Source organism: Chroicocephalus ridibundus, chromosome 3, assembly GCF_963924245.1.
Source record: "Chroicocephalus ridibundus chromosome 3, bChrRid1.1, whole genome shotgun sequence".
NCBI lineage: Eukaryota > Metazoa > Chordata > Aves > Charadriiformes > Laridae > Chroicocephalus > Chroicocephalus ridibundus.
In genome coordinates this window covers 126,147,484-126,163,776 of record NC_086286.1, presented here as the reverse complement: position 1 = coordinate 126,163,776, position 16,293 = coordinate 126,147,484, and the positions used below count along the sequence as shown (strand labels likewise).

The 16,293-nt window shown below is 46.1% G+C and overlaps 1 protein-coding gene across 1 annotated transcript in view; it reads right to left on the bottom strand.

The window, feature by feature from the left end:
• Nucleotides 1-276: 276 nt before the first annotated feature.
• The window catches only part of XKR6 (XK related 6), a 205,859-nt gene continuing 189,842 nt past the window's right edge, over nt 277-16,293 (bottom strand). Inside the window, exon 3 of the mRNA XM_063330691.1 lies at nt 277-2,461. Within this exon, the coding sequence (XP_063186761.1) occupies nt 1,497-2,461 (965 nt within the window). The 3' untranslated portion in view covers nt 277-1,496. The remainder of the gene's footprint in view (nt 2,462-16,293) is intronic.

Here is a 16,293-nt window from a genome sequence, read left to right as displayed (position 1 = left end):
ATGTACTTACAGTAGAGGGTGACACGAGACAGTTTTTATCAGCAGTTCCCCACACGTACCGAGTTGAAGAATTCTCAGCTAAATCACAACAACAACATCAACAAAAATACAAAGCACCAAATCATCTCAAGACGTGAGTCAGTTTACAGGTTATTACCATTTGAAGAAGTTTGTTGGTTGTTTTGTTGTTGTTTGTTTGTTTGTTTTTTATCCCGATTTTCATGTTTTGTTTTCCTTCAAAACAAAACAAAACAAAACAAAAATCAAAACCCCCAAACCCCGAAATGGAACGAAGGATGCTTTACAATCACTTTAAGGCTCGCACTGAGTGAGACATGACAGGTCTTACACGAGATTACAAATAATACATGTATGCCTTTCACAGCCTTAAAATGATACAGTAGGTCAAATTATTTTGCCAGTCACTGATCAAGTATTGTGCCTTTAAATTGACTCGCTTTTTGCTACTATGCTGAGTTTTATTATTACTGAAAGAGTTATTAGATATGTGTAGATGTACTTTAGTATAATGTTTTTGGTATATAATTTCAATGCTTGCAGATTTCGCATTTTCCAGAAATCAAGGTGGCAGGCCTTATTCTGGGCTCAGACGGTTGTTATTTACTCCACTGAGGACAGTGGCTCTTTAGCGTGTGCGATTGTTCGAAACAAGATCAGATACTGTATTACCGTATTAATCTGGTGCAAACCGGCCATTGCGCGCGGCCCATTTGCACGAGGGAAGCGGTTACACGGGGGGAGCGCGTTTATAACACGGCTCGGTCAAGGCTCGCGGGCTTGGCCAAACGGCGTTATAAATGCATTGCCAAATTGAGTTACAGACCTGATTTTGTCTTTCAACTGTTGGAAAAATCAAACTCCATCGGGGGTGTCTTGGCTTTGCTTTCTTAATCTGTAGATGTTTTGGGTTTTTTCTGCTAAATCCAATAGGAGCAACAAGATTGTTTTTCATACATTTCTCTCTTTTTGTTGTTGTTGTTCGTTTTTTTCTTTTTTTTTTTTTTTTTTTTTCATTTTAAGGTTTGTATTTCAGTTGGTTGTTTTTTTTCCTGGCATATAATCATCAAAGAGTTTTGCATGAGAAAGGTGACAGTACTTAATGAAACTCAGCACCTAAGGGCATAAGGCAGTTGTAGGTTTGTTTGTTTGTTTTTTTTATTTTTCAATCAGCACCAATCCCATAAATAATGTTCTACACTTGGTGTACGGTATAAAACTGATGTGGAGATGCCTCCTTCTCCACCTGTGAATCCTAGGTGTGGAAGTTGAAATACTGTTTCTTGTGTGTAAAAAACAAAAGAAAAGTTTTTCTTTTTGTTTTTACTTACAAAACATAGAGAATATCTTTTTTTTTTTTTTTTATACATACAGCAACCAGAAAGAAAGCTTATCTGAAGGTTTGTGTTTGTTTCATGATCTGTGTTTACCGTAAACAAAAATAAGGTCCCCTCTTTTACTTTTGCTTTAAGGAGCTTTTAAAGTGAAGATTCATATTGTAGCAACTCATATAAGAGAGGTCCATCTCTATACCTAATACCTACAGCTGTGGGGGTGACATACTGGAGGATGTTGATAGTTCTTCTTAACCTCCTGTCTACAAAATGAGCATCCCATGCAGGGTATCTTTTTCTCGGGATGTCAATCTTAATGAGAGGCCCCTCTGGGGGGTAGGGTCGCCCAGATGGAGTAGATGGTACCATTGCTCTCACCTGGAAAACGGGCAAGCAAGTGTCAGCTGTGAGTTCCTCCTGTTGCTCCGTGACCGCTCTGGTGGGCGTAGCCTGGGCCCCCCGGTACCCAGGGGTTTGGGGTGCCATGGGCTCAACATCGGGGGGCAAAGGAATGCCCCAGAGCAGCTCGGCGCAACAGGAGCTGGCAAAGATCTTAGCTCTTGGCCCCGTGGGATGCAGCACACCATAATATAACAGCATCAAAGCTATCCCAGCAGCAAAGCTAAGAAAGACACAACACAGTGCTGGCACGGCATATGAGTCAGTAGTGTCAGGATCTCTGTAAAAATACCAAAGGAGCGTCAAGGCAGCGTTCTCCGTCAGGACTACCGTGTAATACGCAAACATTCTGTATCGAGTCCGCCCTTCCTTGACATTAAACCAGCAGAAAATGTACACAATCCCTACCACCATGTTGAAGAGGATCTCCTCCCACTTAGACATGCAGAAATCTGTCCCACCATGGATGATCCAGAAAGCCATGGCACACCAATGGACCACTACAAAGATCCCAAAGTAGAGCTGGAAGATGGAAGCAAAGAGAGCAAAAGAAATAACTCGGGATGAGATGGTGAAGAGGCGCCAGAAGACATGGATGAGGGCCCCTCTGTAGCTCATACTCTTCTTGTCGTCCCTAGAGTCCCGAAGAAGCTTGTGATAGGAGGCTAGCACCCAAGCCAGGGACATCAGGGAGGCCACAGAGGACACACCTGCCGGAAGACACACAGATCCACTGAGTTAGACAGGAGGTTTGGTTGAAAACATCATCTGCTCACTACATTATTGCATCTGGGGCAGGCTCAGTAGCTTAAGGGTTCAACTCATGTCAGGTTGTCCTTACAGTCTAGAGGAGAAAAATACAGAAATATCAGTGTGTGAATTGGAAACGATGCTGTATTCAGGAGTTCTCTGACACGGCACATTATGCTTATCTTCATGAGCCGTTGGCCCTGCCACCCCACCCCAGCCCTTCTCTCCTTGGAAGGAACAGCCTCTGTCCTCATCCTTATTAGATCCACGTTTGAGAACTTGAAATCCAGCTCCCATCTAAACACTGCAGCCCGAGTATGAAGGTTACTTTCTGTAGAAAGGGGTCTGTCTTGGAGTGCACCGCCGTAAGAGCAGGGCATCTGTATTCCTTGTAACTGCACGGATCTTTTTTATTCTAAAATACTTTCATACAAGCAACATTCACATTGACTTGTGCTTGATTCTGCCATAATCAGGAATCTCTGATTGCGTTGGCCTTTGGCAATTGGTCAATTTTTTGTCACCCTGTGGTCCCATGCAGATCAATATATAAATACAGGGAACATCAAGACTCGTCAGTACCCTCAAATGGTCCCAAAACAAAGAATCTGATCCTTCCAGCAACTCCCCTGCCCTGGTTCCAGGATGGACTGAAGATCTATATGGCAGGGAGCTTATCTCCAGCCTCGTCTCCTGGATGGACCACAGATCCAAGTGGCGGTCGTGTCTCCAGCCCCATCTCCAGCCCTGTCTCATTCTGTTCCTGGAGGGACTCCCTGGAGGGACCTTGGACCTGGTCCATCCCCTTGCCTTGTCTAGGACTGCTGAGGGAGCCGTTACCAGCGCGCAGCTCTACCCAGTGCACTCAGACCCTGTGGTACTGCTCCCATCAGTGAGGGCACTGCCGGCCCTGGGGTCACCCTTGGTTCCCAACTCAACCCCCTGCACCCTAGCATGAGGCAGGCACCCCATGATATTCCAAAGGGCCCTCATCTTATTCCCCATCACAACCAACACTTAAACTATTTCTTTCCTCCAGCGGATAAAATAGTGCCCCATCACACTTCAGGAGCTTTTAAAAATACAATACCATTGATTATCGCAAGGGTAAATGAAACAACTCATTGAGCCAAGCATCATAATAAAAATTAATTTACAGATTCCTGGGAAAAGGCCACTGGCATCTCATTCCTTTGCTCCCACTGCTCCCACTGCTGCTCACTGGACAACTGCTCTGCCGGTGAGGGAAGAGGTGATGGGCTAAGATCCGTGTTTGGGAAGCTAAGTAATTTGGTAGCTATACTTTGATTGGGCCTTTGCCAAAGATTTCTCTGGGAGCATCACCCATACAATCTAAAGGACAAGTGCTAATGGTTTCAAGCAAAACAAACAATAACAAACGTCCCTCCATCTGTGATGTGTAACATACTGGAAAACAAGCCCAGGTCTGTTTTGCTTTTACTACTTCAAGAAAACTCAAGGAGCAGCTTGCGGCAGCTGCTATGGGTTAAAAAGCTAAAAAGTCTGAAAACCCTACATTTCTTCTTCTTTTGTTTCCTTCTCACTTTTCCCTGTGCCCACAAGGACCTGGCTCCCATGGGGATGGAAGGAAGATCCAGTGGCTCTTCAGACCTCACTCTAGAGACTTTATCTTCTTTTTGAGGATCCCACCCCACAGTGCAGTGGGGTTAGAATTCCCCCTTTCCAGCCTAGCTATGTCTGGAGAAGGTGGCCAGGAAGGATGTCAGACCTCCACCTCTGGCCCTCGTTGATATTCTCCCAGCCTGCAGGTCCACCAAAACTATGCCTTTCCACCAGCTCTCAAGTCTCCCTCTGAATACCTTGCCTTGGGCTCAAATGTGCATTAGCATTTCAGACTGAATTTTTAAAAACTAAAACCTACAAACAAGTAAGACCAATGGCCTTATCAAAGTGGGAACCTTTAGGCCACCATCCTTAAGAAAACCACATTTTTCCCCAAGTTCCCCAAGTCCTCAATAAGAAACACTTGCATACAGGACTTGGGGACTCTAATGGATGGACATTTCTGAAAGTGAACAGCCTCAGCCGCAAACAGATATAGATTAGGTTTATTTTTAACCCATTGGATGTGTTACATTCTTGGTAGACATTACAGCTTTGGAAGGCTGACCAATGCCACACAATTCTTAAGGTTAGTGGTGCTATTGTCTTATTTTAGGGCTGTTATAGTAGAAACTTGTACGGCATTAGAAGTACATATATACTGAAATTCAAGCAGCGCCAACCCACAAGAGACAGATGTGTCACACCAGCTTGGGCACCTCAATACAACAGAGATATCGAGGTGCTGGAGCGAGGGCAGAGGAGGGCAACGAAGCTGGTGAAGGGCCTGGAGAATAAATCTGATGAGGAGCCATTGAAGGAGCTGGGACTGTTTAGTTTGAGGAAGAGGAGGCTGAGGGGAGACCTAATCACTCTCTACAACTACTTGAAAGGACACTGTAGAGAGGTTGGTGCTGGTCTCTTCTCCCAGGTAATTAGCGATAGAACAAGAGGGAATGGGTTCAAGCTGCAGCAGGGTAGGTTTAGGCTGGACATTAGGAAAAAATTCTTCCCAGAAAGAGTGGTGAGACCCTGGAATAGGCTGCCCAGGGAGGTGGCGGAGTCACCATCCCCGAATGTGTTTAAGGGTCGTTTAGATGTGGTGTTAGGGGATATGGTGTAAGGGAGAACTTTGTAGAGTGGGGTTAATGGTTGGGCTCGATGATCCCAAGGGTCTTTTCCAACCTGAATGATTCTATGATTCTAAAAAAATGTTTCTGTTGGGTTCATTTATTGTAGAATAGAGAGAGGGATAAAATATAACAGAAACAAAACCCCAGTATACACATAAAGGCTTTTCCCACCATAACGTTTTCAGTGCAGAAGCCTACACTAATCACAGTCTTTGCCGTAAATTGCACAGCGCTGGCTGAGGGTATGTGTGTTGAGTCACTCCCATTGCACGGTACCATGCCTGCTGATAGTCATCTGAACGTCTCCTCGAGTCAACAGAGAGAGGCAGACACCCCCAGAAAGTGATTCACCCTGTCCTAAGATCCATGTGTGGGACAAGGGGGGGGTTGACTCATGCTCCCAAAGTGCCTGTCCCCATCCCTTGACAGGGGAGTGCGGGGACTTGCGAACACCAGCAGTCAGGCGGGATGAGTCCTACCCTTACAAAACAGTTTGTTGTCTCCTCATTTGCACTGAGATCCGAGGAGGTGGGGGGGGGATGAAGTATCTCTAGACATTTTGACATATTCCCACTGTTGTTTAAAAATTCAGGACTCCGTGGTGAATGCACATTTTGGCATCCTAGTGATGAGCAGGATCTGAACCTGGGTGCCAGGGGAGTGCGATCAGTAGGTGGACATCAGCAGAAGCCACAGAGCAATATGAAGATTTCTGCAGTACTTCTTACCGTGTTGCCACAGAAATTATTCCCTGGCTATTTCATACAGACTTAAATGACAAAGTACACCTTGGCTTTTGTCATCTTGACCATGAGTTTCTGATTCCCGTCTTTCTCTGTTATTTCTTGATGTGAAATCTTGATACAATGTACAACTCTCACAGACTGTGGGATAAATTGTTCCCTTCGTTTCCACTTCTCCAGGCCTTATAGCTAAGCAACTATAGAGATGTCTCCAATTATAACTTGAACAAAAAGTCCTGATAAGTTGGATCACATGGGAAGTATTTTTTTTTAATTTTGATTTTGACTTTTGCACATGGTGACTGACGCACCTTCATCTAGCGTGAGTGGGTTTCAACTCCCTCCCAAGGTTTGTTCATCAAAGGGTTGGGGTTGGTTTAAAACTGAAGTCACTTCAATAAACCCACTCCCACTCCTCCCACTCTGTGCTTAGTCTTGGGAGTGGAAAACACCCACCATGCACTGACACATCTGTGTGGGCACTCTCGAGCCAGCAGGACATCATCTACCATGGGGCTGGATGCCCTGTGGCTTCACCTGTGGGATCTGTATCCTGCCTGCCTGTAACAAGTCAGAGTGGCATTGAACGGGGTTATCTTCAAACTCTCTGTACCAGGCTCTACAACAGCCCTTGAACTCCTCCTGTCACCTGCAATGAGTGACTCACAGGCCATAGTCAGCACCATTGAGGAGTCAAGCCCATGTGTCTTGAATGACACATCACAAGAATTAGTTCCCCAGGTCCTTTTAGTAATATGTCCTGAAGTCCTTATGGTGAGACATCTCCTAATCTATGTTCGGCATGGTGAGGCAGAGCTCTATAATGTCCCTATTTGGCAGAAGAAGCACTAAGATTTGAAGTATTTATCCAAGCTCTCACATAAAATCCATGCTATAGCAGGGAATAGATCTACTTCACAACACAGTGCACCTTGCCAAGGCATTTCAGACAGGGTTCAGCTCCTACTGTAGAGATTCACCTTGGGGGTGTCCACAGGTGAGCGATGTCTCTTACTTTCCTCAATGGAGAATTAAGACTTAGTGCAACCATCACAGACGGGAATCCAACAACATTTGAGATGCTCTAGGATATCCCAGACCTCCATGTGGAGCTGGCAGATGTGACAAGTTTGCATACAGAAGACAAGAACATTTTTAAGCTGGGAGCTGGAGTGAGGCAGGGTATTCAGGGCATCTCAAATGACACTAGGCAAAAGTCAACCAAATTGTTTCCTCGGCCGTCATGGCCAGCACAGACAGGCAGTACGAAGGTTGTCGTTGAGACCCTGTGGTTGTATTGCCTACATCTACACTGAATACAAGGGAAGCTTGGACACCCCCATCACATGGAGGCACCTCCATTGGAGACACTTTTCTTTAGGTGTCTGAATCTGGAGCTGAACTCGCCCATCATCTTGAACTGCCTTGATGATGGCTTCTTGCCTTAGTAATTCTGCCTTTCTCAGGGAAGCTAATGAACAGTCCTCAGCGGTAAACACACGTGGCACGGGGACTAAACAACAGTAAATGGTGAAGAAAAATGAGAAAGCAGTGGGAAATAAGGCAGGTTAAACTTTCTGAGAAATGTGTCAGACCAAGGGATAGAGTCTCTGGGATGGGGAAATAAGAGCCATTGCTTGGGATCAAGAAAACATGAGTGGACTAGAGTAAATGCAGGTAATGGTTTGATACCTGAGGAGAGGAGCATGGACCACTCTGAGTTCAAGGGAAGCTCCTGGAGCCTTGCTGAAGCTCGCAGGGGCAGGCTCAGTTCCAGCCTGTTTCAGTTTTCATCCTCTAGTTCCTACCGATGGCCCATCATCAGAAAAAGAAAAGACCATCTCAGAAATATAATGAGGGTCTTTGAAAAATCCACATCCCCAAGAGAGACTCAAAACAATGACTCCCCTTAAATCGCCATTGCTGGTTTCAAAGCCCATATACGCGCAGGAATAAAAACAGCGCATGGAAAGCCATCCCAGTCTACGTGACCCATTCACGCTGCGCAATTACATACGGTTTTACAACAAGTCTAATAAAAGCTGCAGACAAATCACACACGCACACAAAAACGAATATTTAAAATGAACAATATATCCATTTTTCCCTTGCTTACAGTGCTGTTCGGCTGAGGAGAGAGGTTTTTCACTAGGGGTATGTACAGTCTTCATCACAAATCCAGCTGCAGGTTATTGGCTGTAAGTAATTTGAATGCATTCAGCGTAGCATATTCCCTAAGTATTTACTGTGGTGCCTGTCCCTTTAAAGCTGAAAGCGATGCCTAAATGGTGCTCTATTTCTTTTTTGACATTAATTCTCCTGAAGACTCTACTAAAACAAAACGGGAAGATACCAACATTTCTCCCGGGTGAGCCGGACAGGAAATATTCAGTGCGACACGAAACCTTCCATCAACCCCTCTGCGAAGGCAGCGCTTACTTAATGCCAAGCGCCACGTCTCGGTTCCTCCCCATCACTCGCTGGCTGCTCAGGTCTCTGTGCGGTGAACCCTGTTATCGTGTTTTCCCCTTTGGGTGGCACGTTCCTCCCTGAAGCTCGAATCGAGGAACAGGTTTTCATTTTGATGCACAGGGAGTGAAAATGCATTTGTATACAAAAGAGATCGAGACAGATTCTGCTGATGTAATAGCATTGCCTGAAAGTTGCTCCCCCTTACTTTTTAATCTCTTTTTATTTATTTGCACCGGAGTAAAAGGGATCAGAATCAGACCCCAGCTCTGATTTTCATTTGTTTCTGCTGGAGTTTGATGCTTGATCTTTCTTTTTTTTTTTTTTTTTTTTTTCCCCTTTAGGAGGAGGGAATGACTTTTTCTTCTTTCCTTCATTCTCCCTCTATGTTTTCCACTTTGAACGTGGAAGAATATGGATCATTACCAGTATATAAATAATAATGGGCTGCATATACTGTTTTGCCTCAAAAGACTTCAGGACACTTCCTTAACTGGTTTGTCCAGTGTGCCACCAGTCCATTATGGCAGATGAGCGCTATTCCACTTATGGTGGACATCACTCATAAGTCTGCCACAGGAATGGCTTGTCCACATCTATGTGACACCTCTGTACTGTACTCAGAGCTGGAGTGACCAGGGATGAAAAACCAGAGCCTGGCACCAGGAAGAGGTGTCGCACCGGTGGATTCGGGGACCAATCTCCAAGTAGATCTGGACAACAAGAAGAGGGTCTTCTACTACAGAATCTCACCGACATTTCCTGACACGAGGCTTGCTTTGAGTTTCTATACAGGACAGTCCATGTCCAAGCTAACACAAGGAGGGCTCTTCCACAGCAGACCAGAGGAACATCCATGTTCCCAACCTTTTATTTTGAGAGTGAGAAAGTCCATAGCAAGGCAACTTCAGAATACTTTGCTCACATGGAGAGTTGCCCTCCCACCCTTTGCCAGTTAAAGGATGGCTCATGTCCCGAAATGTGAATGCTTCCTAAACCCTTTTCTTTTTGCTCAATTAAGACGTCCTCACTGACCCCAGAAACATTGCATCTCTTTTTAATTCCCCTCCAGCCTTTGCCTCAGCACTGCCTTGAGGAACTGAGGTCCACAGGTTCACTATGGATTGTGTTTCAAAAGGACTTGCTTTTCTCCCCTTTCATCCTGCTGCCTTTCAGTTCTCCCAAATGCCCCTTTGTCTCTACTGCTAGAAGAGGTGACCGGCCACATTCGTCTGATCTGTGCTCTCATTATCTCAGCTGCTTCTGTCATGTCTCCTCCTATTCATCTCCTCTGTGAACTCGGGAGCTGCCAAACTGGCTCAGGCCCTGGGGCCATCCAGTCCTGTATCTTCTCCTGGATGCAAGCCAGCGACTGATCCTTCTGCGGGAGGCACAAGCACCCTAGGCCAAGCAGAAATGGGATAATCTGCCCTCTGTTTTGGATTGTCCTTGAATACCCTCAGCGAAGTGTCAAATCTCCTGTTGGAAATGTTTGCTATCACCCACCACGTAAGGACTGGCAAAGCTTCCCCCCCATTTTAAAAAGCTCTTATTGAAGATATTCCGTGCATCCTGTGCCTCAGCGTTTATTCGACCCAAGGAGAGCTGTCTGAGGCATGGAATGAGTTGCCCTCTGGAAATGCCTCGCTGTCTCTCCGTTGACTCTACCTGGAGTGTGGGTGATCGAACTGAAATGACCAAACAAGAAGAAGTGAGTAAGATGAAAAGTACCTAGGTAGCAGTGGTTTGGCATCCACCAAATCCCCACAAGAGCTCAGAGGAGAGCTCTGAGTTCCAGCAAGGAAAGGAGAGCAGAAAGGAGGGCTCTGGAACAGAGCCCTGGCACAGGCTGCCCAGAGTGGTGGGGGAGTCTCCGTCTCTGGAGACATTCAAACCCGCCTGGACGTGTTCCTGTGCCACCTGCTCTGGGTGACCCTGCTCTGGCCGGGGGTTGGACGGGATGATCTCCAGAGGTCCCTTCCAACCCTACGATTCTGTGATTCTGTGTCTGGGGAAACCATTTCCTGGGTTCAAGATGAGCAGGATAGCTACCATCAGCTTCTGCAGAGCAGAAGTTGACAGACCCAATGTAACGCGGGCAAATTCAAGTGACGCAACACCATGATTTTATACCACTGAAGGCCAAGCAGGCAAAACAACACCCCAACACCCACCTGATGAGAGAAGGGTGCCATGATCAGTCAGAGGACATATTCAAGTTGCATTTCGCTGAACAGCCAGTCAGATTATCACCATCCTCAAGGAAGTGGTAGCAGAAAGACAATATCCCCTGCTACATCAAGGAGAAGAAGGCTGATCTCAACAGGCGTGTAGGTACACAGTTCTTATAGCCGTGTAAGGCCATTATTTGCTTTCCATAACAGCCTTGACCCTTTCATAGGATGCTGACCGCAGGTATCTCAGATTTTACCTACTTCTGTAGGCAAAAAAAGCTGCTGACATCCAATCCACAGCTGAAACATTTCTGGCAGCACTTAGGTGAAGCTGAAATCTCAGTCCTTACATATGCACAGATCTTCAAACCAGCCTCTTCGCACCTAGCTAACTGGGATCTTTGATCTCGTACAGTGGCTGCCACCAGATAATGGCTCATAAAAAAACAGCAGACAGGAGAAGAGCACATGGGAACTCAAGACTTGAGAGAACCTGGGTCACTGTGGTGACATCTGAACCAGCAAATGAGAAACAGAGCCACAGCTATTCGTTGACCTTGGGCCCAGGTGGCAGACTCCAAAACAGAGTAGTTGTATCCTATCTGCCTTTTTTGGAAGGGTTCCTGGCCTATGTGAACTCATTATCCCTTGCTTGGGAACGCTTTGGTAAAGGGCTAGCTGGCCAAAACTGTACCAGAGACCATGTTAACAGAAACACTCGACTGCCAGTGCTTGGACTCTGGCACCATTTGCACTACAGGTATAGACATAATCTGTGCACAGTCCTCTGCCTATCACAAACATGGTCATATAATCCTCCCCATCACTTTAAAAATAACGTGGAAGACCTGTGGTCCAACTCCTGGAGATGGAGCCTCTCATATTATCAGATTTTCCACGCTGGGCTTTTTGGCAGAGTAAATTAGCCCAGGTGGCTGCTGTGTCCAGACAGATCTGGGGAGCCCAGATGTGGCAGCTAGAGCGTAGGTAAGGGGTAATACAGATGTGCAGACAGCTTTGTGCCAGCAAAACGTTATTTTGGCAGTATAGGTTAATCCTTCTAGGAATTTGGTGTCAGCTATGCTCTCAAAGCTATGTGTGAGGAAAATGCCAGTGTGACTCTATTGCTATAGCTAGATGGGCAAACCCCCCTTAAGAAGAAAAGCCCTCTTCTGAAAATCCCTCCAGCCACCAGAGTGTCTGATTGGAGTTAAAAGAAATTAACTTCAAAATCACACTTTTCAGAGGGAGCGATGCATGGCAGGCATCTAAGAGCAGTCGGAAATTTGGGGTGAGTTTGGTGAATAGTTTCAGTCCTAAAGAAGCTGGAGGCAACCACGGAGCAGAGGTGAAGGGGGACACCCAACGAGACCAATCTTTCCTTTGTAGTCCCTTTTGATGTGACATTATTTATGACATGTAGCTGCTTATTTTGAAAGCGCTCCTCCATTTTGAAACTTCCCCTAAATGTTAAGAAAATATAAAGAAAAGAACTGACTGTCCCCCTCTGACCAAAAGCAAACAGTTCCACTTCAGTGGATGCTATTTTGAGGGTGTTAATATAGAACAGTTCTTCCCTTTGTGATTTTTGGCCAGTAAATCAGAAATCTCATTAGTCTTTCTGATGGTGTTTTTTGATGTCGGTGTGGGGCCACATTTGATGGTGTTTCCAACTAGAATAGCTGCTGTTATCACTTAAATTGGGGTTTGTGGAGCCTGGTAACCCACACCCCCAGCAGTGAGGACTCAGGCTGTCTTACACAAGTGCAAATATCTCTTCAGGATCTTCCCACAATGCCCCGGCGCGTCCTTCCCCAGTGCCTCTTCCAAAGGGCATGCTGAATCTCACGTGGACAGGGCTGCATTAAGGCTCATAGAGATGCTCAGCACCAACAACTGTGTGCATCTCTGTCTCCTAATGCCGCACATACAGGAATGAGAGACGGTCTGGTCTGAGCCTGCTCTAAATTTATCCAGGTACCAATCACCTGGGCTAAATCTGCAGTGGAAATGTGCTGGGGGAGCAGCAGCCAGGATTTTTTTACTGCGTGGCCAGCAGGAGCAGGGAAGTGATGGTGCCTCTGTACTCGGCACTGGTGAGGCCTCACCTCGAGTGCTGTGTTCAGTTCTGGGTCCCTCTGTACAAGAGGGACATTGAGGTGCTGGAGCGTGTCCAGAGGAGAGCTACCAGGCTGGTGAGGGGTCTGGAGACCAGGGCATATGAGGAGAGGCTGAGGGAGCTGGGCATGTTTAGCTTGGAGAAGAGGAGGCTGAGGGGAGACCTCATTGCCCTCTACAACTCCCTGAAAGGAGGGTGGAGAGAGGTGGGGGTTGGCCTCTTCTCCCAAGGGAATAATGACAGGACCAGAGGAAATGGTCTGAAGCTGCGGCAGGGGAGGTTTAGGTTAGATATCAGGAGGAATTCCTTTACTGAAAGAGTGGTCAGGCACTGGAACAGCCTGCCCAGGGAGGTGGTGGAGTCACCATCCCTGGAGGTATTTAAGAAACACGTAGACATGGCTCTTCAGGGCATGCTGTAGTGCCCAAGATTATTGGTTTGTGGTGGGGTGTTGTGTGTGGGGTTGTGGGTGTGGAGTTTAGTAGGTGGGTGCTTTTTTTTTTTTGTGGGTTTTTTTTTGGTGGGTTTTTTTTTGTTTTTTTTTTTGGTTTTTTTTTTTTTTATGTGGTTGGACTCGATGATCTCAGAGGTCCCTTCCAGCCACTAAGATTCTGTGATTCTGTGATTCTGTGATTTTCTGGGCACAGTTTAGGTTGTTTGGAAATAGAGCACGAGAACTCTTATACGTGTCTATTTTTGTCAAAGGCTGTATGAATTGCCACTCTATTCAGAGTGAGATAGCCTCTGCGCAGTCATCATTGTAATTATAAAGACTTCAGTTAAATCCTGTTAATCTGAATGCCTTTAACTGCTGTCTTGGAATCGCGGTGAGAAAGAACCCCACCTGAATCCCCAAAAAGTCAACAGCTACAGACAAGAGGATTTGAAGCTCCTCAAGAGACCTCAAGAGATTTCACTTGAAATGCTCCACGAGGATGTCCTGACAACACCTCCAGCAAGGACAGGTTTTAAATCTATGCATGCAGAGCAAAATCCCTCTGTGTAGGCAATGTCACAGGGCAGTAGAATCTATCACAGAAACGTGTTTCAACCTGCAAGGAACACAGCCAGCAGAGAAGAGTACAAGTCATCTCTGTAGACTTCCACTGCTTTTTCGTGGTGTGCTTTCTGGTTCCTCTTGTGCTTAGTTGCTTCTGACTTCAGCTCAAAAACCAGAGTAGCCTGAGCAGAGCCTTGTATCTACATGGCCATCAGCGTGGCCCAGAGGCATCCAAATCTTACCAGGCACCTGAGATGGGAGCTAAGCACCACCACTAGCATGGACCTACCATGGAAGTCTAGGGACTAAAGACACCGAAGTATGACTGTGCTGCTCTTGTAGCCTCTTGGTTAGACGTGCAGTGCTGCATGGAGGTTGATTGCTGAGATATAGGGGTTTTTCCCTCTGCTATTTAAAACAGTCTTTCCCAGAGCAACAGGAAAAAAAACCTGAATGTGTGATTACCTTAAGTGGGAAAAATAAGATGGCAAAATCCAAGAAGAGTTACTCTTGGAGGAAAAATCCTATTGCACGTTCAACAGCTGGTTCTTTGTGAAGGACACTTTAGACGCAACTTTTAGCAGCCAGTTCTTTGCTCAGATTCTTGAGTATATTGAATATCTTAAGAGACTCCAGCAGAGTCGCTCCCAATTTACACTCTGTAAAGATCAAAATGAGCCTCCTGTATTGAGATTTTTCAGACCTAATGATATTTGAACTCTGCTGCTAGGAACCTTTAGAAGAGAAACACACCTTATGATACTACTGGAATGCACTGAAATGGGGAAAAAAAACCGCTTTGCTAAGGAAAACCACACACGGCTTGATTTAGAATAAATCTTTCCCCACCCATTCTGAATAGGGGTAGTTGGCATGAAACAACACAACTCTGCAAACACATATAATATACTTGCATTTTGACACTGTACGTTTGATATTTGTTATCCTGGCAATCTTTTTTAATGCAGATGAATTCAGAAGAATTTAAATCTGCCTAGCACGAGTTGAAAGGATGTTGTAATCTTGCAGGTGGGACTAAAATACTCTGAAAAATAGGGGAGCACATCAGCCCTGGGAAGCAAAGCCCTAGGAGTCCTGCTGTCCACTTCTGAACATAACCATGAGAATCTCTTTTTCCTAGCACAGGTCTGGGTTGGCTTTTGAACCCTGTGCCTAGAGATCGGTAACTGAGCAAAGCCTAATTCTGTTGACCTATACATCCATGTCATTGTTCTGTCTCAGCCTCCAAACCAGGGTGGCCCAATCCAGACTGCTTGTTGGGAATCGTCCTTGGCCTGTGCTAACACCTGAGCCAAGTCTGGAAATTGTTTGGGTTGGTGCTAGCTGCTGTGGGCTACAAACGTGCCAAGGACTGTGATGATAACTGAGCCACGTAGATGATGAAGATCTGGTGTCTGTGCTCATGTTCTGATGTGTTTCAGCTTATTAGCATAGATGAAACCCAACAGACTCATCACCAGATTGAGGAAGCAACATCTTCTGCCAGGGCTTAGTGAAGGAACTTCCTGATATAAATACAGCTCCCACGGCCAGTTCCTTGGAGACGAGGCAACATCAAGGCAGTGTTTCAGTCTGTGACAGTACCAAACATGGATCCTGCAAACCACCTCTGGCATGGCCAGGGCACAGAAAGTTTGCAGGCCATTAGAGAAATAACTTCAGCCCAGTTCTGGGAATGTTTTTGACCTGATGGGAAAGAGAAAGGAAACCCAACTTGGTTCACACTCAATGGCCAAGGTAAGAGGTCTTCATTCAGTGTGTTTAGAGAACATGTGTCAGCAAGGCACACTTTGCTAACCTTACGGTTTGTAAGTCTTTGTTAATGTGTAGGGGGCCATTGGTGGAATTGTCTCGGCATAATTGCAGGTGAGGTGACTTGCCTCCTGAAAAGATGGAGCAACTTGACACTTGTGGAGAGTGCACAGGGCTGGCATCATTAGAGTGAGTCTGGCAGAGCATTTCTGTGAGGGGGAGTGACAAAGTGACAAAAACGGATGTGGTGCAGCTGGTGCTGTCTCGCAGTGGGGTAGCTGAAGGCACCAGGGACACTGATTTCCAAAGATAACATCAGGAACCTGTTTCTTCCTCTGCTTCCCATGCTTTGTACACTCTGCAAAGGTCTAAGTGATGTGTAGCAGGCCAGAACTCAATGACATGCCAGCATCCACCAGTTAAGTTGTGCTCAGGTTGGCTCGTCTCTCCTGGGTCTCTTTGCCTTCTCGGAAGTTCATGTGTGTACAAGAGGGAGTTGAGACTGCCTCTTCAACAGGTTAATGAACATCACCTTCCCCAAGGACAGGCTGAGATCAAACCATGCATCCGTTCCCCTACTGCAAACCTCCGTTTGCACCTCAGGGTATTTCAGATATGGGCTTCTGCGACAGGGAAAACAGCCGTGCCTGGTGGACGTCCCCCAACAGTGAGCACCCATGCGAAGACGTGAAGGGGCTGAGGGCACTGAGAGCATGAGGTTGGTCAAATGCCACTTAGGACAAAAGTCATTTCAGGAGATTTCTGTTGACTCAGTAAATCGACTGCAGTCCCAGACT